The sequence below is a fragment of the Equus quagga genome, chromosome 8 (assembly GCF_021613505.1).
Source record: "Equus quagga isolate Etosha38 chromosome 8, UCLA_HA_Equagga_1.0, whole genome shotgun sequence".
Lineage (NCBI taxonomy): Eukaryota > Metazoa > Chordata > Mammalia > Perissodactyla > Equidae > Equus > Equus quagga.
Window position 1 is genome coordinate 115,740,206 of NC_060274.1, and position 26,602 is coordinate 115,766,807.

Consider the following 26,602-nt stretch of genomic DNA (forward strand, 5'->3'; position numbering starts at 1 on the left):
CGAACTTAACCACTCGGCCACGGGGCCAGCCCCAAGACCACATGCACTTTTGTTGTTGATACTGTCAATTCTTCGAACTCCACTGATAGAGCCACTGAAGATAGCGGTCACTGAGAGCCCTTCCTTGGACTCCAGTTTACTGAACCGGCCCTACGCAGAATGTAGAATGTACGCCACAATGGCCTCCACAGTGGGAATTAAATGTTAATTTCTTATCGATTCTTTGGCCACTCAATTGTAAGGCCCATGAAGGTAGTGTTCTGTTGTGCTGACCACTAGACGCCAAGCACAAAACAGGGTCTGACACAGAGCACAGCAAAATAAGTATTTTTGAAAAAATATTTGTTAAAACATGAACAAAGAAATGTGTACCTATAAGGTTGAGGTTGAAAGTAAGATTATATAACTGAACTTTAGGAATCCCTCTGGCATATTGCTACATGTTAGATATTGTACGGGTCAATTTACACATGTATTCTTTCAATCATTCATTCTACCAACCAACCAACCATTATATTTGGTCTCAAAATACTTCGTGTTAAGATCTGTGATCCAGGGCTGGAAACACAAAGATTCATAAGAAGATACGATCAATGATCTCAAGTAGCCTAAGTCTAGTGTGGAATGCACAAGATACAGAGCTAATGTAATTAATATCAATCTATTAAACATTGAGGACCACTATAAGCACATCAGTAGTGAACTCCAGTGAGGATGTAACTAATTCTGACAGCAAGAATCAAGGAAGAATTCTTTGAAAAGGCAATCACTCAACTGGGCCTTGAGAAATACTTAGGATCCTAATAGATGAAAGGCGGTAGATTATAAGTTGTTACGAGCATGAACTTTGAAGTCAGACTGCCTGAGTTTGCATCCCAGTCTACCACTTATGAGCTGTGTGACCTTAGGCAAGTTACTTAACCTCTCTGTGCATGAGATTCCTCGTGCACAACATGGAGATAATAGTAACACATATGGCATAGGGTTGTTGGGAGAGTAAATTAGATAATATATGTAAGCATCTGTAACAGTACCTGAAACATAACAAAAGCTAGCTAAGTAAGCGTAAGATGGAGAAAAGAAAGAAGAGCAAGACAGAGGCAACAATATAAAAGAATCCTGAAGTAAAGTACTAAAAAACATTTTCTTTTTATTTGTCTTCACCAGAAAAAAAATAAAAGCATAGAGTGTACATACAAATTACTAACTATGTCTAAAATGCGTTTTGCTAACTCAGTGACAGTTTTGGGTAACTGATCGTTTATTAAAACTATGGATCCTCAACCCAGAAAAATGCACAGATGTGTGTACACACACTCAAAACTCCACATGATTTTAGGGGTCCGTCACAAATCCAGGGCAGCAGGCACTTCCTTCTTCCACGTCACCCCTGAGCCATCGCTAATGGAATGGTCTAATGGTATTACAAACTTTCCATAAAACCAAAGCTTAGTATGGAATTTCATACAACTCTGTGCAACTATGGACTCTAAAATATCTAACCAAAAAATTAAATTGTGAACTCAGAGGACTGAGACAAATAGAACACACAGAACTTCACAGCTCTGTCTCAAATCAGAGAAGCAGTAAAGAGGCAATTACATTAGGTGGTTCTTTGAGAAGCAGACCTGTGAAGGAAAAAGACGCAGGTAGTCGAACTCTGAGGAAGAGATGAGGGCGAGAGACCAAATGTAAAAACTGAACAGCGTTGTACTCACATGGTGAAGGAGCCAGGGGGGGCAGACACTCTCCGCAGGTCCGCAGCTTGCACCTGATGGATGCTAGAGGCAGCAGGGAATGAGCAGCGAAGACAGTCAGCACAACAGCGTGGACAGATAGGGAACAAGCCAGGAGAGAGAAAGAGAGACACACAAAATTTAAACAGAAATTAAATGAGCGCATCACCAAACAGTGAAAGAAAAGAAAAGGAAAATCAAGCCAGCCACAGAAATAATCCAAAAAGCCAGTGATAGCAACGAAGCCAACGGGACACATGGCAGGGGCCGGCTCAAGGCAAGCCACAGACTAGAGCACGGGGCAGGGCACGGGCAATGCCGGAGGGAGTGCTGACGCTGGGCAGGGCTGTGGGGGGTGGAGGGTTGGCATGTTCCTCTCTTGCTCTAGGTCATTCAGGACATCTAAGAGGAGGAAGCACACATGAGCGCACACACATACACACATACACACACACACACTCACATACTCACGCTCACACATATGCACATTAGAGTGGTGGTCTGGCACAGTCAACTCATCTTTAGGGAGACTCAAGATAAATTGAATCCTTTAACACAGTCCTCATGATTCAGGGCTTTGCAGAAATATTTGTATCAAAGACAACCATCTTCAAAAGAGTGACTCAACAAAAACTTTAACTTCTTTCAGTTAAACAACACAGGCTTTTTAAGAACTACGAAGGTAAAACCCAGAAAGCCTAAATTCATCACAGTGAGGCCATAATTCCACTCATACTCTTGGCAGAAGAGTGAAACCTTAGACTTCTCCGTTTTCTCCCTTCTTTTATAAAGGAGAGACTTCAGTGGCTATTACAAAAGATAAGACGCAGAATTTAAGAAACTAAGCCCAAAGACTTCTGTCACTTTTACACAATTATTCTGTCCCCTCTCTCAGACCATGTGAACAGTTTCACTGTACCTGCAACAGATATAGCTCCCCCCATCCCCTTTTCCCTCTGGGTACGTAAATTCTCAGATAAAGTAACCCATGAATTAACGCCTTGTTATCTTCAAAGGACTATCAGTTATACCCAGTAACACTTCTCAGCAGCCCAGTTCAAAGTTTTCCAAATAGAGATCTTGCCCTTGGATAACACAATCACCTTTAACAATGTAGCCTTAATTACTAGTGAGCTCAGGATAACAGCTGGTTTAAGATCTCCCTAAACACCTGAGTAATTTTAAATTTCTGATATCCTTCAAAGGTGCCTTTCAAATAGAAAACATAGTCAAATTTATCTGGCTATCTTGTTTCTAGTACATGAATATGAACCTAGATAAATCTCCTCTATTACATTTTGGGGGGAAGATATTTACCGGAGTGCATATTTCGAGTAGATGCATAAGCCATGATAAAATGAGATATGCTCCTGGACCAATGTGGGTGGGGGCTGCTGAACACAATGGGGTCTAGCCTTTTAGTTTGTATATAGTAATAGCAAATGGGATTATAAGCCAAGAAATATTTTTTTAGAAAAAATTATTTTTTTCCTTTTTGCATTATTGAAGAGCTATGGGGATCTTGAAGTCCTACTATGTAACTGTTTCTGATGGGAATTCCTCCAGCTGTCCATGTGAACCAGATCTTGAAATTCTTAAATATATATCATCCACTTATTATCATAAAATTGAGACATTTTCTATATTATCTTTATGTTCATGAGACTTTAGGTATATGTTATTTTAGAAATAATTTCTGAGAAATGTAACATATAGCACTACAGATCTGATCCACGTGCGAGCCACTTATTCAAAACATAACTGTAAGTGTCAGACACACTGGCAGGCAGTGAGGACCCTAAGAGGAAAGCCCCAGGGCCTCCCCACAGAGCAGGGAAGAGAGACAAGTAAACCAAGGATTACACTATTTCTGATAAATGCTGTGATGGAAGTAATTGAGAGCACGATAGGATTAATGTAGGTGTATCTAACAGCTAGAAGTAGATAGAAAAGGATTCTTAGGGAAAGCCATATGTCAATGAAGTCTTGAACTTGAGTGAGACTGAGCAGATAAAAAGGAGATAGAGGGCATTGCAAGAAGAGCAACTGAAGTGCAAAAATATGAGGATGCATAAGACAGGAATAGCAAGTATCTCCTGGGCATCAGAAGATGAGGATGAAGAAGGCAATGATCAAAAAGGTCTATAAAGCTAAGGAATATAGGCTTCACACTTTTAGAAAGATCATACTAACTAGTCTATTGGAAATGACATTGTGTGAAGGGCAGCAACACTGGAAGGAAATGAATTATAAGTATAGTTTAGCAACGCTGCTGAGGTATCTAATACGGCCCTTGAACTAAAGCAGTAACTAGCAGAGGGGATAGATGGTGTGTGAGTTAAAGATTTGGGAAATAAATAGAAGGTAGATTTCAAAGAACACATTGGACATGTAAAAGTGGAGGTGAGTGAGATGACTCTAGGGGCCGGGGCATGGCGATTGAGTGGATAGTGGTTCTATCCACACAAATGTGAATGAAAAAGGGTCATGGATGGTGAAGAGAGAAAGCAAATGGAATAGTGTTAATGAGACCAGTTTTAGCTCCTAGATTGAGGTTGCAATGGGATATCCAGGTAAAGATGCCAACTAAGATAGCTGGGTGTGAGTCTTCAGATTTTAGAAGGAAAGGCTGGGCTGGAGACACAGATGTGAGATCATTAGCTTATCAATCAAAGATGAAACCAGGGGTGCAAATGCAATCTCCCAGAGGGAGGGGCCAATCCGGGAGGAATATCAGCTTTCAAGGGGAAAAGGGAGCCTGTTGTTTAGGGAACCACAGCACTTCGAGTTCCAATAGTCACAGTTAACACGCGATGTGAAAGGAGGGTAATTCCTTGAGATGAACTGAAAGCTACCCTCTTCTGACTGAGAACACCCCCCAGGACACACAAAGGTTTTTAAACTAAAATTCTAAAGACAGCTTAAACAAGTTCTTTCTTCCCATAGAAGAAAAGCAAATGAAATAGAAGGAACAGTTAGCAAAATAAGTAAAAAATAAGAAAGGAAGAAGGAAGAAAGGGGAAAAAAGGAAGCACAAATAAATGAAGGAAGGAAATTTAAAAAAATCTTTCAATTATCTCTTTCTGCCTTGGCTGCAATAGTGAACTTCACACAACCATGGCTGAAACAGAGAACTGATTGAGGAAAACTTGTAGAAAGGTCTTAATGGCCAGGATGCCCTCAAACTGGAAACTCCACTTGGAAACCCAGTGGAAGAAGTCAGATTTCAAAACAAGGATTTCTAGTGAAGTAGAAAGAAGCACTCTTATGGTAGAGGATGAATAAGAGCTATGGGAGAGAAATGAAGGCTTCTCTAAACATTACATGGCAAGTAGGTGTTTTGCACTTCCTTTTGACAACATATTATCTGTATTGATTTTCTAAAAATGTAATGTTGAAAGAATTTTCATAATAAGTAGTAATAAATATCTTTGTTATTTTTTAAGATTGTTATATGTTCGTTTTTAAAAATGAAAAGCATCCTCTCACTGCCATTTCACAGAGGTCTTTCATATGGCCTGAGGCTGCCCGGATGGAGGCACCACTGTCTCCTGGTGGGAAGTAACTGCATTTTGAATTGAGGCGGTTTCTTGAACACCTGTACAGCTAAATCTATGAAGTCATATGTGCCATGAGTACAAAAAGAAAATGATTTATATTTGTTTTTATATGTGAAGAAAGGCAAAATGAATTTTTAAGATTACAGTTACTGAGCAATCACAGATTCTTTCTCACGGGCAAGAGCTGTTTGAAACTAAACACCTGAAAACAATTTCAGGTCTGATAAGGTTATTAAACTTAGAAGTACCAGGCACAAGAATGGGAGCTCTTTGCCTGTAGATATTAAGAACTTTTAGCTCTATTATACTTTAACTATCTACAAGTGACTCAAAACAATCTAGGCTACAGTACCATCTGAGATGGCTTTTCACCTAGTAGTTCAGAAATTTTTCTCAACCCAGTGGTTCACAGCTTAACTCTAACGTTTTTAGAGAGAATATGGTCAGCCATATACGACTGCTGACATCCTACTTTTTTTAACATATAAACTCGCCAATTGTATATTCAACCTAATAGAAGGTAAAGGCAGGGAGAAAAGAAAGCATCAGGAATGCACTAAGAGTTTCACTAGCTGCAAAATATACACAAAATAAGAAATACAACCAGATAAGCCCTCTGAATAGTGATCTAGGAAAAGTGCTGGGAACTGGGAAAGGAGGAAACAGAGGCGAGAGGATCTCTCATCCCAGGTTCAGACACGGAAGTAGGTGCCTAAAATTAAAACACCTTCAGACCACTGTCTAATGCTGCTCCTCTGTATGTGCCATCTCAGAAGGAGAGGCGAAGTCAAGTTTTGGCAGTGAGCTATGGCCCCTGTGACATCGGTTTATTCTAGGCACTTCTGTAGATTGTCATGTTGACTCAATAAATAGGTGGCAAAGCATGCCCTTGCTTCACAGGCACCGCAGGAAGCCAGCCATTCAGTACAAATAGGTAACCATGCATCACAGGCCACAAACAGAAGGAGCACCTTGGAGGGTCCCTCACTGTGATAGAAGAATGCCCCAAGGCTGAGCTCCGAAACAGCCTTGAGACAGATTAGGCATGGGGGCAGGATATACAGAAGATGCTCAAAAAGATGCCCCAAATCCCCATCTTTCTCCACTTCTTTCTCCAACCCCAAATAGACATTTCAATCAAAAATTAAAGGATGCTATAAAATGAACATGCACTCTACATATCTAGTCATTATCACCTTTTCTCAAATCAGTTTATCAAAATTCCTAAGGAAAGGGTCCAGGAGTGATACATTTTGTTTCCGCATTGAGTTGTGGGTCAAGTTAAATCTAGACAATAGGATGCCACCCAGAATGGCAAACTGAACTGAAGCAACAGAGTACACAGGACCCCAAAATGGGCTTCAGGAAAGGGACAATTCACTAATAGGCAGAAGGGGATGCAACGTGCAGAGAGGCAAGCTTCAAAATCCAGCCCTGCCAACCTCCTGCTATTAGAGAAACCAACACTCTCCAAGTGACCTGGGCAAAGAAAGGCCAACAGCATGCCTTCTTAAAACAAAAGAAAACAAAGAACACATTTATCTGGATGCATTGTATGACCCTAGAAACACTCAATGATTTTCCGCTGGTCCCAGGAAATATATACTCTAGTGGTCAGCGAAGAAGAATTCTCTCTCTAGCATACAATAATGATTTCTAAAATAAGGGTGTGGTCACTGTGTAACAAACATGAAGAAAAATTGTGAGAGAGGCCAACGAACTGCTGAGTGTTGTGGACTTTGTTCCTTTCTCAATGCAGTGAGGCCCCCAGACCATGCACATGCTCAGCGTTCTCTCCAGGGTCTTCCTGTTCACAAAGGTAGGCAAGGGGCAGACTCACTCATTGAGTAAAGGCATGGATGTTCTCCTCTTGCTCTTCTGTACCATGTTGGCCTGATTCCTCAAGGAGATCCGAATCATGGCTGGGGCCAACCTACAGGGCTCCCCATCCACTTGCATGGGGATGGATTTGTAAGTTAGCAGCATGACCTCCCGACATTGGTGCAGCCTTTCTCCATGGCCTCCAACTTGCAGGGCTGCCTGTAAAAACAAGAGTCGAAAGGAAGCAAGTAGTTAGTTCTTAAGAGCTACTCAGGATATATAACCAAAAGGTCTTTGGTAAACATATTGAAAGTTGTTAGCCATGAGTAACACGAGAAAGCTTAGATAAATCATTAATACAAACAAACTAAAATTTCTAAACTTTTGATGAGTGTAACCATAAATTCTTATTGATGGCCACTTTTCGCTTTTATGTATTTTCAGTCTTAATTTAATCATGTTAGTTTAATACAAAAGTTGTTCTTTGTAAATAAAACCACACATCGATGGACAACTTATCTTTGACAAAGGAGCTGAGGGCATACAATGGAGAAAAGAAAGTCTTTTCAACAAATGGTGCTGGGAAAACTGGAAAGCCACATGTAAAAGAATGAAAATTGACCATTCTTTTTCACCATTCACCAAAATAAACTCAAAATGGATCAAAGACCTAAAGGTGAGACCTGAAACCATAAGGCTTCTGGAAGAAAACGTAGGTAGTACACTCTTTGACATCAGTATTAAAAGGATATTTTCGGACACCATGGCTTCTCAGAGAAGGGAAACAATAGAAAGAATAAATAAATGGGACTTCATCAGACTAAAGAGCTTCTTCAAGGCAAGGATTGAAACAAAAAAACAACCCACTAACTGGGAAAAAATATTTGCAAGTCATATATCTGACAAAGGCTTAATATCCATAATATATAAAGAACTCTCGCAACTCAACCACAAAATATCAAACAACTCAATCAAAAAATGGGCTGGAGACATGAACAGACATTTCTCCAAAGAAGATATACTGATGGCCAATAGGCACATGAAAAGATGCTCATCATCGCTGATCATCAGGGAAATGCAAATCAAAACTACACTAAGATATCACCTTACCCCCGTTAGATTGGCAAAAACATCCAAAACCAAGAACGACAAATGTTGGAGAGGTTGTGGAGAAAGAGGAACCCTCATACACTGTTGGTGGGAATGCAAACTGGTACAGCCACTATGGAAAACAGTATGGAGATTTCTCAAAAAGTTAAATTGACAATCTATTTTTAAAAATAAAATAAGCAAAAGAGGATAGCTAAAAATATAATAGTTTTGAAAATCATATAAGAGTGTTACGAAGGCCTATATGTCAATAAAGTGGAAAGCCTAGGTAAGAAAGAGAAACTTCTGGGAGGAAAAAACATGTAACTTGCAAAATTTGGTGTAATAAACACAGAAATTGGATAAAGTCAATTTAAAAAATTGAAAGAGTTATCAAAAATATATCTCATCCTACCCCCCATTCCCAGATGTGCCAAGCAGACCGATGTTGTACGAGCAGTCCTACCCAAATTTTTAAAAAGACAGCGTCCATTTAATACAGGTTGCTTTAGATAATACGATGCTACGTCTTCTGAGATGATAAAACCAGATAAGGGCAGTATAAGAAAACAAAATTTTAGCCTAAATTATGTTTATAATCATACATACCAAAATCATAAAAACAAAAATTGCTTCTGCTAGTCTGTTACATATAAACTAAATTGTGATCTATAATGGTTTTCTGCAAGAATTCATGATAGTTCAATGTCAGAAAATAAATCATTGTAATTTTACCACTTTATGGCTTAAATGAGAAAAACCATATTGTTATCTCAAAAGACACAGAAAAAATAAGTTCAGTGCCTTTAAGATAAAAGTTGTTAGAAAACTAGAAATAGAAAGTAACTTCTTTAATAAATGTCATCTACCAAAACACATAGAGACAATATTATTCAGAGTAAAGAAACTCTAGAAGAACTCCTTTCACAGGACAAAGTTTTTCACTAGCTAGGAAAGTTTTCAAAATAATATTGGATATCTTGAACAACACAATAAGTCAAGGAAATAAAATTAGAGAAAAAAATCTTGGAAGAAAAAAAGCAAACCTGCTAACATTTCCACTGTTATCAGCTGATTCATAGAAATTACCAAACAATTCATAGGCCAAGAATTAAAACTAATAAGAAAGATGGCTGGATACACTATCAACATAAAAAAATCAATAGCGTTCCCCTACTCTAGCAATAACTAAATAAAAAATAATAGAAAATAGGATGACATTTATAATGTCAACAAAAACAATGAAGCAATGCATAAAACTTTTACACAGAAAATTTTAAAACTCTATTGAAGACATAAGGCAAGACCTAAATAAACGGAGAGCCATGCCATATTCACAGAAGGGACAACTTAATACTCTATTGATACTAATTTCCTCCAAATGAATAGACAAAGTCAATGTAACTCCAATTGAATATCAGAAATACTATTTTGAGGAATCTTGTCAAACTGATTCTATAATTAATTTTAAAGAATGAAAGTCCACAAATGGCTGAGAATATTTTGGAAGAAATAAGAGCAATAGACTACCTTTATTAAATATTAAGACATATAACATTCAAAGATACAGTAATCCAAACAGCGGTGTTTGCATAAGACAAGATATAAAGGCCAAGGGAAGGGACTAGAGAACAGAATAGATCCATATGAGTGAGGATATGGACTATGTTGATGTGGTATTATAAATTATGGAAGAAATAATGGGTAATTTAGTAAATGGTGTTAGGAATACTACTTTATAGAGAAAAATAAAATGAGTACTCTACCTCACATCATATACAAGTATAAACTCAGATGTATTAAAGGCCCAGGAACAAGAAACAAAAATATAGATATAAAAATTAGCCAGCAGAAAGAGAGGAGAGAAAAATATTTCTCCTTGTCTCTCTCTTTTCAAGCAGTGTCTCTGACAGTGGCCGATTCATGTCTGTGCTTTCATATCTCACTGGAAAGCACTCTCTCCAGATCACCTCTGTCTCTATGGTCCCAGCTCAGATGGGCAGCCCCAGCAGTGGCTCCAACTCCCATGGCTTGATTCCACTCTCCAGAGTTCTAGCTCCCGCCTGATGACCCTCACTGCATAGCCCGTCAATGGCCACCTCTCCAAGGTTCCACCACCGTCAAGCGGCCCTGGCTCCTGAGTGCTAATGACACCATCTTCTCCCTTTGTCCCTCCAGCCCTGGAGGTGGTTGAGAATTTCTGCAGTTGCTAATCTATGGATTGCTATCTAAGGGTTGTTGCCCTCTTTTCAGTTTTTCCTCTACATCCATAACTAGTCTTCTGTATTAAATACCATCAATTGAACTATCTCACATGATTTTTTTTCTCCGATACACTACCCTAGTCATTTGGTGAGAAACTTTACTTACACAATTTGCAGTGGCACCATTATCATCCAACCTATATTTTTCTATACAAGTGTTTGCAAGCTGTTTTAGTGTCATGAAGCAATATCATTAAGTTTTATTGCTTTTTTCATTTTATCAAGTATTAAGATTTCTGGACATGGCTGTGTTTTAAAGTCCTACCACAATACACGCTGTCGGGGGTCTAAATACTATCAGCAGTAGTAATGTTATTATTTCCTTAATTATTGTCCATATGAGTAACTATTTGTAGCAAAAATAATTCCAGAAATTCAGTTTCCGTATATGTAAAGTGATGAGATTTCAGTATGCTGCTACAGTCTGTTTGATACTAGCATTTTATGATTCTAGGTTGTACCTATAACTTCATGCTCTCAAATTCCACCAAATCTCACTAAGAGTCCTCTTTTTTACCTTGACTATATTAGCCACGGGACTAATGCACAGCCAATGTATACAATGAAGTAGAAGACAGTTGAAAAAAAAAGGAGGGGGACACAATGGTGTAGTTTGGAAAAATTCACCTCCACGCTTTAAAGCTAGTTCCATAGACAATCGCTCCTCTGAAATCAGTCAAATCGTGAGAGAGTCAGCATAGTATAATCATATAATCAACAATAGATCCTGTAGTAATGGGATAAAACAGATTTCTATACACCTGGGCAGAAACATACGCTATTGATTTTTTTTTTTAGCACAATGCTAGTAGCATTAGTCCCTTATATTACACTCATTTTTGTATCTTGTGAAGCAAGAAGAGAAGAACTGAATAGAATGTAATAATACAAAAATACATATGAGGTCACAATAAAACAAAATCCAGACTCTATATAACATGTCATCCACTCACCATATAATCAATTGTACCAGACATGCAAAGAAGAAAATGTGATCCTTTAATGAAGAAAAAAATTAAAATGATCATTGTATGGATTTAAGAGCAAACTGGACACTGCAGAGAAAAGTTTCAGTGAACATTAAAACAAGTTGATAGAAATTACTTAATCTGAAAAACAGAGACAAAAATGTTTTATTTTTTTCCATGAGCTGTGAGACAGTAGCAACAATCTAAAATACATGTAATCCAACGCCAGAAGAAGCTAGGGAGGATGGAGCAGAAAAAACATGGATGAAAATATTCCAAATTCATTGAAAAAAGAACCCCAACAAGCTTCAGGTCCAAGAAGATCAGTGAAGCTAATTACAAAGCAAACCACTGCGGAAGCTAGAATAACATCCACAATCACCAAAAAGATGCCCGTGTTCTAATTCCCAGAAACTATGAAAATCTCACATGGCAAGAAGGCCTTTTCTGGTGTGATTAGATTAAGGATGTTGAGAGAGGGAGATTATTCTGGGTTTACGTGGAGGTCAATGTGATCACAAGCATCTTTATAATGGAAGGAGGGAGCCAAGAGAGTCAGCATCAGAAACGATGAAGTGAGGACAGAAGCAGAAGTCAGAGAGATAGGAGGCCATGAGCCAAGGAATGTAGGCAGCCTCTAGAAGCTGGAAAAGACAAGGAAGCGTGTTCTTCCGCAGAGTCTCCAGAAAGAACACAGCCCTACCAACCCATTTTTGACTTCAGATCTCCAGAACTGTGAGATGACAAATTTGTGTGGGCTTAAGCCACTGTTTGTGGTAATTTATTTATAGCAGCAGCAGGAAAGTAATACAACCACACAGAGAAAATCTTAAAACTAAAGATACAGACAAAATCTCAAATACAAACCAAAAAAAGACACACTGTATATAATGGAATAATGATACAAATTATACCTGACTTTTCATCATACAATATGGAGGCCAGCAGAAAATGAAATAACACATTTAAAGTGCTGAAACAAGTTAATAAACTCGTCAATCCAGAGTTCTACATTCATAAAAATACAGTTGAAAAAATGAGAGGAAAGTAAAGGCATTTCCAGAAAAATAAAATTTGAAGTTCTTTATTTCCAGAAGGCCTGCACTACAAGAAATGCTAAAGGACATCCCTCAAACTCAAGCAAAACGATACCAGACGGAAACTTGGATCAACAGGAGGAAATGAAGAACATTGAAATGTGGGATTTATATGTATGTAAAAGTGAAATATACGGAAATAGCACAAAGTAAGGAAGAAACAAGAAATTATGAGAAAAAGATTTGTAACAAATTACTTGTATCAGGAATGGGGGAGAGGGTCCTACAGACATTTAAAGGACAATAGAACACTGTGAACAACTTTATGTCAATAGACTCAACAATTTAGATGAAATGGACAAATTCCTTGAAAAGTTGAACGTAATAAAATTGACTCAGGAAGAAATAGAAAATATGAATAATTTTCTATCTATTCTTGCTTCAAAGAAATCTCAAGGCCGGATGGTTCATTAGGAAATTCTATAAAATATTTAAGAAAAAAATACAAATATTACACAAATTCTTCAAGAAGACAGAGCAGAATATCATTTTCTATCCCAATTATGGGGCCAGCACAATCTTATATCAAAGCCCAATAAAAATACTACAAGAAAATAAAGTTGTAGGCCAATATCTTCCATAATCATAGTCATAAAATGATCAACAAAATATTAGTAAATTGAATTCAGCAATATAAAAAAAGATAATACATCAAGAGGAGCTTCTCCCAGAGATGCACGGTTAGTATAACCTCCCCCCCCAAAATGAATGGAATTTATAATGAGAAAATCATGTCACTCCCACAGATACAAAAAAGCATTGATACAATACACCACTTATTTGTTATAAAAACTCTCAGAAAACTAGGAATAGAATCAAAATTCCTTAATTACACAAAAGGCATTTATTTAAAAAAATACAACTAAACAGCATATTTTATGAGGAAATATGAAATGCTTCCCCCTAGAATCAGGAACAAAGCAAGCGTGTTCATTCTTACCACTTTTATTCAACATATTACTGAACACCCTTGCCAGCTCAATAAAGGAGTAAAAGGCGTGTAAGGAAATAGTAAGACTGTCCTTATTCACAAAAAACATGACTGAGCATATAGAAAGACCTAAGAAATCTATAAAAAAACCACTAGAACTAATAAGTGGATTTACCAAAGTTGCAATACAAAGTCAATAAATATATGTGTACGTGTGCGTGTGCAGACACATATACACACCAGTTACATTTCTATATATTAGCAACCATAAATGTGAAATTTAAAACATTACTATTTAAAATAGCATCAACAAACATAAACTACTTAGGAATGAACTTCACAAAGGGTGTACAAGAACCTGAAAATTGGCCTGAAACTACAAAACGTTGCTGAGAGAAATTAAAGAACATATAACTAAATGGAGAAATATAACATGTTTATAGATTGGAACACTCTGTACTGTTAATATGCCAATTCTGTCTAAATTTATCTACAGATTCAAATCAATCCCAATTAAAATCTCAACAGTTTTTTTGGAGACATAGTCAAACTGATTCTAAAATTTATATACAAGTACAAAAAATACAGAATAATCAGAAGACTCTAAGAATAAAGTGAAACGATTCATAGTACCAGACTGAAGCCTTCCTGTAAAGCTACAGTAAGCAGAACAGTGTGGTACTGGAATAAGGATAAACAAATAAATCAAAGGGACAGAACAGAGTCCAGAAAGAGACCCACCTACAATTGAAGGGCAAAGGCACCAAAGTAATTCTATAGATAAGGTAAGTCTAGTCAACAAATAGTGCTGGAAAATAACTCAATAAATGTTTTTTTAAAAATGAACCTTGATATCTACTTTACACAATACATATAAACTAATCTGAGCTGAATCACATAATAGCTAAAACTATAAATCTCCAAGAAGAAAACAAAGGAGGATATCTTCCAACCTTTCTTGGAGTACACAAAGTTTCTTAAGGACAAAAAAAGCTCTAACACAAAATAAGCCTACTTCATAAAATCAGAATTTGTAAAAATGTTTAAACTTCATCAAAAGAAACATTAAGAAAGGAAAAAGATAAGAATAGACTGAGAATATATTTACACTAAATATATCTGTCAAAAGACTTGGGTTCAGAATATGTAAATAACTTCCTCAATTCAACAATAAAACATAAACAGTCCATTAAAATACGCAAAATCCACAGACACTTCAAAAAAAAGACATAAAAGGTAATGATAAAGATAAACAACTTGTCCTTATTTTCATTTTTTGTTGTTTAGCAGTACATAATTGATTGTACAAACGTACATAATTTCTTTCTAGAGATGGAATTTTATTCTCTCATCTGCTTCATCAACTATTAATATTATAATAGAGTTTTGTCTCTATCCATTAACACATTTTCAGCACTGGTGGGTGTTAAATTTCAGTCACTCCTCATCAGGTATTGTTGTACATTGCTGTTGGGCAAGTAAACAACACAATTTCTAGAAAGCAGTTTTATACTTTTTGTTAAAAGGCTTTAAAATGTTTGTCATTGAGTCAGTAATTTCTTTCCTGGGGATTTGTCATAAGAAGATAATTTGAAACGTGAACAGAGGTTTATGAACAATTATATTAATTATATTACCCCAAATCCAGAAACCCAGAAGTTTCATAAAGGAAACTTTTCATAAAGGAATAATTATTACACAAACTGAGACATATTATACAATGGAAGAGTAGGCAGCCGTTTGTAGTACGAGTATTACTTATAATAAAGATTTCCTATATATTTAAAAACATAGATATAAAGCAAGTGGAAGAAAGGACATCAAAATATAAATAGTTATGGATCATGTGCTTATGACTGATATTTTTACTTTTAGTTCTTATACTTATGTGTATTATCAAAATAAGCAAACATTTAAAATCACTTTTTTATAAAAAAATAAATAAGAGGTTTTATTATCTGGTATGTGTACAACTTCAACCCTGGGAATTTCTCCATGTAATTTTTCTCACTGAATAACCTGTTGCTTTTATAATTCATACATTAAAAGGAGCCTACATATTTTACTTTCAATTAACAAAAAAGAACACTGGCTATGCTCTCTTTAAAGTTTAGGAAACTGAAATCTTTGGATTTCACAATGCATAGCAAATTAGGCTCCCAATTCCTCAATCTGAATAATGCTTTGAACTGCCTTGAAAAGTTTTAAATTGGTACTTAGAACAGACTCAACATTAAAGGACCTTCACAAATATAATGGCAGAAATAAATACAAATTACAGTGCCTGATTATGGTCTGTGTAGAATCCGAAAAGGTAATCAGGTTACCAAGCACCCAGTGAAGAATCATCTTAATTAGTAGGAATGCGTTTCAACCAGTAAAATGAATTGAAGACTTCAGCATTGAAATTTGCAATTACAAGATAAAGAGTCTAAAGGAAACAAACCTTTTTTCCCATTCCAGTAATTCTATTTCAAATCTTTCTTAAAGTACCACTCTGAATATTTTAAATACACAAAAATATACACACATATACCCAAATGACTACATTCTTCTTTTATGTAATCATCTTACACAGATGTAAAAGTTTTCAAATAATTTATCTTCTTAGAAAAATAATCTATAGAAGAGTTTCAAGAAACGTGAAACTGAAGGGCTGAAAATAAATTTCATCTTGAGTGGAAAAAAAACACAAAAGTGTACTGCTATAGGAGTAGCAAGGCGTGCATGAAATATAGAAACATATGCCAATATTATTTAGAGAGCATAGGGTGTTCAAAACTGCAATATAAATTACATTTAACTCTTTCTCTAGGTAGAATGTTTTATTATCTTGGAAGCATTCTAGAGTCACTAGAATCTGAGGTCTAATTACACACTTGATGCTAGCTGGTATGTATGTATTTTATTATTTATATCATGTAAAGAGAGAAAAATAATTGATATAATTTTAGGAATCCATTTTCTCTTCACCAACTCCCACCTACTATTATTTTTCTCTCCTTCCTGCTAATGATAGGATGGAGAGCGAAGGATTTGATAGACCCCCAAATCACTCTCCCTAATATAGAGGGATCCCTTGAGCTCTAACCATGTATTTCAAATTGCTCTTTTTTAGATCGCCTTAGAGGTCTCACAGGGGTTTCAAATTTAACTTACATAAAATAGAGTTCATTTTTTGGCAATATTGTTTTTCTTTTACATTTTCTGCCTTATGTAATATATTCACCCTTTACCTAACAGCCCATGCTAACTACCTGGGATTCATTTGTACTCCTTTTTCATCCTCCAGAATAAGTCACTATAAATAATTCTTGTATCCACCAATCCCTCCCATCTTCATCACCACTTTCTTACTTCAGGCTTCCAGGCCTCCTTCTGTCTTCACCTGGGCTTTGGTACTAACATCCTGATTCATCCATCTGCCTCCAGCAATAGAGATTCTGGTCGCCTTCCACACTGACATCACCGTGCTCTTTCTAAACCACAAATCTGATCCTGTCTCATGACATCGTGCTCAACTTCTCCATTAACAGTTTAAAAAACCTCTTCTGCCCTCTCTTTCTCCACATCCACATCTCTATGCCCTGTATATATCATCACTCTGAGCCACTCTAGCAGTTCCAGTATACCACTCTCTCTCAGGCTAATCCCTCTATGGGACGGCCACTCGCAACCTCAGGTGCAGAGACTCCTGCCTCCTTTGTGGAATCTTTGCTGATATTCTCATTTTATAAACACTGTTCTGCTTTCAGTTCTCCTTTCCATCCTCACATGTGCCTTTCTCTTGGAATTCACTATGTCCGACTGCAATTGTTTGCTTACTTCTTCGTGTCCCCCCACAGCACTGACCTGTGGGCACCCTGAGAACAGGGCTTGTCTTTTGGTCCATTTCGTAGCCATTTTACCCAGCAGTGTGTCATTAATGGATTCAATAAGTGTTTATGGAGTCAACAAACATTCCATAAATATTTATAACTAACAGTAAATGAATGAAAGCAGGGAGAAATTTTAAATAACTGGTATTATCTTGAATTTACAAAATTCCTATTTATTAGAGACCACCAATATTGCCCATATTTCCCACATGCTACATGGCCTTTAATGATCCAACCTCAGAAGTTACCCAGCATCACTTCCACCGTACCCAATTTGCCAAGTATTTATAAGCCCACCCAGGTACAAGAGGAAGGAACATAGACCCAACCTTTCATGGGATAAGCGTCCAAAAATTCAAGGCCATTTTAAAACCACAGTCACCCTCTGGATGCTAGTGAACTAACTTATTGTTTTGAAAATGTGTAAAGAAAAAGAATGACTTATCCTGCTTTTCCTACACAAACTGTAACGAAAATATAACACAAAAGTAATCAAACAATAGGTGAAGAGAAATTTCTCTTTATAGAAATGTTCCATTTAATAAATGAAGAAGGACAGATTGCTGGATCCAGACGTTCATCAGACTATTAACAAAAAAAGAGAGACAACTAGACACCACCTATCCTCTTTTGGAAAAAAAAAAAAAACACTACCTACAAAGTAAATTTGTGGGAAAAAATGTATCTGATGCATCAACATCCAACTATCAACTTAGAGGAAATAGAGAAGAGAGAAGAACATGTTAATTGATGCCTCAGCACAACTCAGGGAGTTATCAGCACAACTCAGACTCAGGGAGACTTTACAGAACAAATAGCCTCATTTCTTCAAAAAATAAATGAAAAAATAAAGAGATGAACAGAACCATATAGATACTTAAGATTGGTATTAATCAATCACAACAAATCAATTTTTGGGGTCCTGATTCAAACAAACAGAGCATAAATAGTCGACATTCGGGAGACGATTGGAAATTAAAGGGCTGAGTAAATATTTAGTGATATTCAGATGGTATTGTTTTAATTTTTAAAAATAGCATAATATGGTTGTGTTCATAAAGCAAAATCTTTTTAAAAGACATCCAGAAATGTTTATAGGTAAACTGATATAATCCTTGGGATTTGCTTCAAAATGTAAGGGAGGAGGTCATAGATGGAGACACATATAAGATTGTCCATGAGATGATAATTATAGAAGCTGAGTGATGGTACACAAAGGCTTAATATATTATTTCATCTATTTTTACATTGAACTTTGCCCAAAATAAATATGTATTTTATAGAGCACACTTTACTAATTCCCCAGTGACCTTGGAATAAAGTCAAAACTCCTAGATAAATTCTATAATGCGCTCCATGATCTGGCCCCAGCCTACTACTCCAGCATCATCTACCACTCTCACTTCTCACTTACATTTAAACTACATAAAACTAATTATAGTTCCCACAGGGGACTGTGATCTCTCATACTTCCAAGTATACATAAATTTCCCTTTTTTCAGAATGCCAAGCCCCATCCTTCTCCTCCCAGCAAAATTCATTCATTCTGTCACATTTACTCATTGCCAACTTTAAGTATCAGGCTCTCCACTGTGTACCAGAGACACACTACAGTGATGGATATCTCCCATTTGCCACTCTTGGCTGGCACTCCACCCTTCCCTGCCCTCTGTTTTGCCCTGTGAGGCTGACTTATCTCAGTGGTCTCCTTGTCCTCTGGCTTCTGGTTAGACTTCTCCAGAGGGAGGCACCAGCGGAAGATCTGGAGGGCTAGAGGAATGAGGTCACTGTATTCATGTCCCCGGCTCCCTCCCCACCAGGTTGACACAGGCTGGCTGCTTCTGCTTAGCAAATACTACTCCTATCAGGTAGTCCTTCCCAAATAGTTTTCTTTCTGGTACAGTTGACTGCTCCCTCCCCTTTGCTCCTTCAGCTCAGGAAAACGACACATGACCCATTGTTCCTTCTCATAAACCTAGTTCACTATTTGTAAAGAGTCCCTCCATTAAACTCTCCTCTAACTACCCAGTTTCAGTGTGCCATCTCTTTCCTGCTCAGACACTAATTACACAATTGTAAGCAAAAACAACCCAAACAAGACCATAAAAAGAACCTGACACAGATATGGACTGAGAAGTTATAGAAGATGAAGACTTAACATTTTAGAGAGACAGCATATGCAATGGCCCTGTGGTGCAACAAAAGCAGGGGCTGTTCAAAACTAAGCTTGACTTGAGAGGCTACTTGAGCTAAGAAAGCAAAGAGGGCAATAGGAAAGGCTAGAGAATTGAGGAGAAATTCAGTCTTGCAGGCTAGGTAAAGATTTAGATTTTGATCCAAAGAGCAATGGGGAAGTGTCTAATATTCTCCTTGCTCTCCCAGGCCTAGGTAAGGGCTCATCTTCTCTCAGACATTCCCTGAGACCTTCTACCACACAGCCGGGACTAGGAAGCTCTGGCAGAGGGTAAACATTCAACAAATGTTCACTGAATCAGTGAATAAATGAATGAGTAACACACATCTGCCCAGGTCTGGGGCTTTTTTTGGTCACCTCCAAGAATTCTTCTTTGCACTTATTCCTATTCGCTCTTGGCTGAGTCTTCGCCTGTAATTAGCATAAAGAGCTTTGGAGAGAAAGAACTGTATATTAACTACAACCCTGAAAAGTAAATCAATTCCAGTACAATCTTTTTTACTTAACAGTGATTTCATCCTAGAGATGGCAGATTTAACAAGCAACATCACCATCTCAGGTAATGGACATTCTTTTTTTTTTTTTTTAATTTTTATTGAGTTAATGATAGGTTACAATCTTGTGAAATTTCAGGTGTACATTATCGTCTGTCAGTCGTGTTGTAGGTGCACCCCTTCACCCTTTGTGCCCACCCCCCACCCCACCTTTTCCCTGGTAGCCATTAATCTGTTCTCTTTGTTTACATTTTTAAATTCCTCATATGAGTGGAGCCATACAGAGATTGTCTTTCTCTATCTGGCTTATTTCACTTAACATAATTCCCTCAAGGTCCATCCATGTTGTTGCAAATGGAATGATTTTGTTCTCTTTTTTTGGCTGAGTAGTATTCCATTGTATATATATATACACCATATCTTCTTTATCCAATCATCTGTTGATGGGCACTTAGGTTGCTTCCATGTCTTGGCTATTGTAAATAATGCTGCAATGAACATTCGGGTGCATGGGACTTTTGCAATTGCTGACTTCAAGCTCTTTGGATAGATACTCAGTAGTGGGATAGCTGGATTGTATGGTAGTTCTATTTTTAATTTTTTGAGGAATCTCCATACTGTTTCCATAGTGGCTGCACCAATTTGAATTCCCACCAGCAGTGTATCAGGGTTCCTTATTCTCCGCAACCTCTCCAACATTTGTTACTATTTGTTTTAGTTATTTTTGTCATTCTAATGGGTGTAAGGTGATATCTTAGTGTAGTTTTGATTTGTATTTCCCTGATGATCAGCGATGATGAGCATCTTTTCACGTGCCTATTGGCCATCCGTATATCTTCTTTGGAGAAATGTCTGTTCACGTCTCTTGCCCATTTTTCGATCGGGTTGTTTTATTTTTTGTTGTTGAGTAGTGTGAGTTCTTTATATATTATGGATATTAAGCCTTTGTCAGATGTATGACTTGCAAATATTTTTTCCCAGTTAGTGGGTTGTTTTTTTGTTTCAATCCTGTTTTCATTTGCCTTGAAAAAGCTCTTCAGTCTGATGAAATCTCATTTGTTTATTCTTTCTATTGTTTCCCTTGTCTGAGAAGACATGGTGTCCAAAAAGATCCTTTTAATACTGATGTCAAAGAGTGTACTGCCTACGTTTTCTTCCAAAAGCCTTATGGTTTCAGGTCTCACCTTTAGGTCTTTGATTCATTTTGAGTTTATTTTGGTGAATGGTGAGAAAGAATGGTCAATTTTCATTCTTTTACACGTGCTTTCCAGTTTTTCCAGCACCATTTGTTGAAAAGACTTTCTTTTCTCCATTGTATGCCCTCAGCTCCTTTGTCAAAGATTGGCTGTGCATAGATGAGTGGTTTTATTTCTGGGCTTTCAATTCTGTTCCATTGATCTGTGCACCTGTTTTTGTACCAGAATCATGCTGTTTTGATTACTGTAGCTTTGTAGTACGTTTTGAAGTCAGGGATTGTGATGCCTCCAGCTTTGTTCTTTTTTCTCAGGATTGCTTTAGCAAGTTGGGGTCTTTTGTTGCCCCATATGAATTTTAGGATTCTTTGTTCTATTTCTGTAAAGAATGTCATTGGGATTCTGATTGGGATGGCATTGAATGTGTAGCTTGCTTTAGGTAGAATGGACATTTTAACTATGTTTATTCTTCCAATTCATGTACATGGAATGTCTTTCCATCTCTTTATGTTGTCATCCATTTCTTTCAGAAAAGCCTTATAATTTTCGTTGTATAGGTCTTTCACTTCCTTAGTTAAATTCACCCCGAGGTATTTTATTCTTTATATTGCAGTTGTGAACGGTACTGTGTTCCTGAGTTCTTTTTCTGTTAGTTCATTATTAGAGTATAGAAACGCTATTGATTTATGTAAATTGATTTTATACCCTGCAACTTTGCTGTAGTTGTTGATTACTTCTAAAAGTTTTCCAATGGATTCTTTGGGGTTTTCTATACATAAGATCACGTTGTCTGCAAACAGCGAGAGTTTCACTTCTTCCCTCCCTATTTGGATTCCTTTTATTCCTTTTTCTTGGCTGATTGCTCTGGCCAAAACCTCCAATACCATGTTAAATAAGAGTGGTGATGGAGGGCCTCCTTGTCTCGTTCCTGTTTTCAGGGGGATGGTGCTCAGTTTTTACCCATTGAGTATGATGTTGGCTGTGGGTTTGTCATATATGGCCTTTATTATGTTGAGGTAGTTCCCTTCTATCCCCATTTTGTTCAGAGTTTTATCATAAATGGCTGTTGGATCTTGTCAAATGCTTTCTTTGCATCTATTGAGATGATCATGTTGTTTTTACTCCTCAGTTTGTTGAACTGGTGTGTCACACTGATTGATTTGCAGATGCTGAACCATCCCTGTGTCCCTGGTATGAATCCCACTTGATCATGATGTATGATCCTTTTGATGAATTGCTGAATTCGGGTTGCCAAAATTTTGTTGAGAATTTTTGCATCTATGTTCATCAGCGATATTGGCCTGTAGTTCTCCTTTTTCATGCTGTCCTTGTCCGGCTTTGGTATCAGCGTGATGTTGGCCTCGTAGAATGTGTTAGGAAGTGTTCCATCCTCCCTAACTTTTTGGAATAGCTTGAAAAGGATAGCTATTAAATCCTCTCTGAAAGTTTGGTAGCATTCCCCAGGAAAGCCATCTGGTCTTGGGGTTTTATTCTTTGGGATGCTTTTGATTGATGTTTCAATCTCTTTCCTTATGATTGGTCTGTTCGAATTGTCTGCTTCTTCTTGAGTAAGCTTTGGGAGATTGTAGGAGTCCAAGAACTTATCTATTTCCTCTTGGTTATCCATTTTGTTGGCATATAGTTTTTTGTAGTATTCTCTTATAATTCATTGTGTTTCTGCAGAGTCTGTTGTTATTTCTCCTCTTTCATTTCTGATTTTATTTGAGCTGTCTCTCTTTTTTTCTTTGTAAGTCTGGCTAGGGGTTTGTCAATTTTATTTACCTTCTCAAAGAACCAGCTCTTGATTTCACTGATCCTTTCTACTGCCTTTTGTTTCAATAGTATTTATTTCTGCTCTGATTTTTATTATTTCTCTCCTTCTGCTGACTTTGGGCTTTGTTCTTCTTTAATTCAGTTAGGTTTAGTTTAAGATTGCTTATTTGGGATTTTTCTTGTTTGTTAAGATGTGTCTGCATTGCGATGAATTTTCCTCTTAATATAGCTTTTGCAGTATTCCATATGAGTTGGTTTGGCACGTTATCATTTTCATTTGTCTCCAGGTATTTTTTGATTTCTTCTTTAATTTCTTCAATGATCCATTGCTTGTTCAATAGCATATTGTTTAGTCTCCACATCCTTGTGCCTTTCTCAGCTTTTTTCTTGTAATTAATTTCTAACTTTATAGCATTATGATTGGAGAAGATGTTTGTTATTATTTCAATTTTTTTAAATTTGTAGAGGCGTGCCTTGTTTCCCAACATATGGTCTATCCTTGAGAATGTTCCATGTACACTTGAGAAGAATGTGTATTCTGCTGTTTTTGGATGGTGTGTTCTATATATGTCTATTAAGTCCAACTGTTTTAGCTTTTCTTTTAGCTCCACTGTTTCTTTGTTGATTTTCTGTCTGGATGATCTGTCCATTGATGTGAGTGGGGTGTTGAGGTCCCCTACTATTATTGTATTATTTTTGATATCTTCTTTTAGGTTTGTTAATAGTTGCTTTATGAACTTTGGTGTTCCTGTGTTGGGTGCATAGATATTTATAAGCGTTATTTCTTCTTGATGAAGTGTCCCTTTGATCATTATATATTGCCCCTCTAAGTCTCTCTTTACCTGCCGTATCCTCCAGTCTGTTTTGCTTGATATAAGTATTGCAACATCTGCTTTCTTTTGTTTGCTATTAGCTTGGAGTATTGCCTTCCACCCCTTCACTCTGAGCCTGTGCTTGTCCTTGGAGCTGAGGTGTATTTCCTGTAGGCAACAAATTGTTGGATCTTGTTCTTTAATCCATTTTGCCACTCTCTGTCTTTTTATTGGAGAGTTCAATCCGTTTACATTGAGGGTGAGTATTGATGCATGAGGACTTACTGCTGTCATTCTGCCGCTTGTTTTCCGGCGTTACCTTTGTTTCTCGTCCTGTGTGTTTTAGCCTACCCATTGACTTCTGCAATTTCTTATGCTGGGTTTCTTAGATTTTTCCTTATTTATGTTTTGTGGTTCTGTTCTGTTTTTTAGTTTAGTGGCTACCCTGAAGTTTGTATTGAGAATCTCGTGTATAATATAGTCCATTTTTTGGTGGTCTCTTACTTCATTAGCCTAGACTGATTCAGTCCCTTTCCTCCTCCCCTCCTAAATTATTATTTTCATCTCCTATTCCAACTTGTGTTGTGAGTTTGTGGTTAGAGTGATAAGATTGTCTTTGCTTTGGCAATTTCCTTCCCTTTATCCTAATGCTATAGTTGAATATTTGCTATCCTATTCTGATTCTATCTATTTGTTTCCCTACTCTGTGTTTTGTGACCCCTTTCTCCCCTTTTTTCTTGTTTCAGGAATAAGAGCCTTCTTGAGGATTTCTTGTAGTGGAGGTCTTTTGGCTACAAAGTCCCTTAGCTTTTGTTTGTCTGGAAAAGATTTAATTTCTCCCTGATATCTGAAGGATGTTTTTGCTGGTTGGAGTATTCTTGGCTGAAGATTTTTATCCTTTAAAGTTTTGAATATGTCATTCCAATCTCTCCTAGCTTGTAAGGTTTCTGTAGAGAAATCCACTGAAAGTCTGATAGGGGTTTCTTTGCAGGTTATTTTCTTCTGCCTTGCTGCCCTGAGTATTCTTTCCTTGTCATTCATTTTTGCCATTTTTACTACTATATGCCTTGCAGTAGGTCTTCTTACATTGACAAATCTAGGAGATCTGAAAGCTTCCTCCACACACATTTCTTTCTCAATCTCTAGATTTGGGAAGTTCTCTTCTATTATTTTGTTGAGCACACTTTCTGTTCCATTTTCCTTTTCCATGCCCTCAGGAATTCAGATTATTCTTAAGTTGCATTTTCTCATTGCGTCTGCTATTTCTCAGAGACTTTCTTCAGTTTTTTTAATTCTTACTTCTCTTTCTTCCTCTATCTGCAGCCATTTAGCCTGTCTATCTTCGATTATGCTAATTTACTCCTCTATGATGTCTACATGGGCATTCAGGGAATCTGTATTCTGTTTTATCTGATCTATTGCATTTTTCATCTCTAGTATTTTATAGTTTCAATGCCTTTTGTGAAGTAACTCCAGAACTCATTGACTTGTTGCTCTATATTTCCCTTTACCTCATTGAGTTTTTTCATGATAGCTACTCTGAATTCATTGTCACTTAGTTTACCTATTTCCAAGTCCTCAGGACATAATTCTGTGTTTTTATGGTTTTCCTTTTGATCTGGAACTTTTATACATTGCTGGATGCTAGAGGAGCATTTTTTGCGCATAATGCTATTATTTGGATCCAGTTACAGCCTGTCGCCACTAGATGGGTGTCGAGAGCCGTGCATTCTGAGCCCTCCGCCTTCAGCCGTGATGGCGGCGCACAAAACGGGTTGGGGGGGAGGGGCACTTTCTCCCACATGCAGACCTGGATTCCAATCAGCTCTCGCTCTCTGGTTCCCTGGGGCCCTGGCTTGATGAGGTCTCCCCACGTGAAAGCTTTCTCCATTAAAGGGTTTCCGCTGCATGGGTCTGTGGGAGTCCTGGATGATCCCGCAGACACACAGCCCTCCCCCACTCCTTCCCTCACCTGCAGCAATGATCCCAGTCTCTAGGGGAGGTAGCGAAGATCTCTCTTACCCTGTTCCAGCTCCTCTGAGGGGGGGCTCCAGCTTCTCCACCGTCCATTGTTTGGCTGCTGTGGGTCTCTGACGATTTCTGTTATTAGGATTTTTTTTGGTTGGAAAGCAGTTGCTCTCTTTGGTTGTAATTTGGAGGGGAGAGAGTCTCGGGTGAGCCTATTCAGCCATGTTGCTGACGTCATCAGTAATGGACATTCTTGACAATAGGTTCTTTTGTTATATCTCACTAATTTGAAGTGATTGAGGAAAAGTCATTTGGAATCCACTTGAGTGAAAAAGAGCTATTTTGGTTTGTTTAGAACAAGAAATACAACCTTCTTCTTTTCAAGCATAAGATATAGCACAAACCAAGGGTTGTATTTAGGGCTGACAGTTTGTATTTCTAGCAAATTCAAGTTCCCATGTGCTGTTGGTCTGGGACCACACTTTGAGAACCTGATTTTAGGGAGCTGTCAGAATTTCCCATTCTAAACCACCATCTGTGGCTCAACCTCCCTCCTTCAGACAGTGATCTCGTCTCCATGCCCATCTTCCACGTCAGAAGAGGGTGAGTCCCATCCCAAAAGATAAAGATCTCAAGGCTTTGTGGTGCCAGAGGTCACCAGTCACTCCTGGATACAATTTACGGCCTTGATATACATCTTAAACACTGCTGTCAGACTCCTATTTCTAAAGCACAAACACAATGGGATAACTTCTCTGCTTAACTATTTTTTCAGGTTGAAATTCAAACTCCTTAGCATGATATAAAAGATCTGTGATAATCTC

General features: G+C 37.5%; 1 protein-coding gene across 2 annotated transcripts in view; it reads right to left on the minus strand.

The window, feature by feature from the left end:
• DGKI (diacylglycerol kinase iota) overlaps positions 1 to 26,602 on the minus strand; it is a 424,575-nt gene that overhangs the window by 131,892 nt on the left and 266,081 nt on the right. For both annotated transcript variants that reach the window (XM_046669970.1, XM_046669971.1), the window contains exon 20: positions 7,137 to 7,336. In XM_046669970.1, the coding sequence (XP_046525926.1) occupies positions 7,137 to 7,336 (200 nt within the window). The remainder of the gene's footprint in view (positions 1 to 7,136; positions 7,337 to 26,602) is intronic.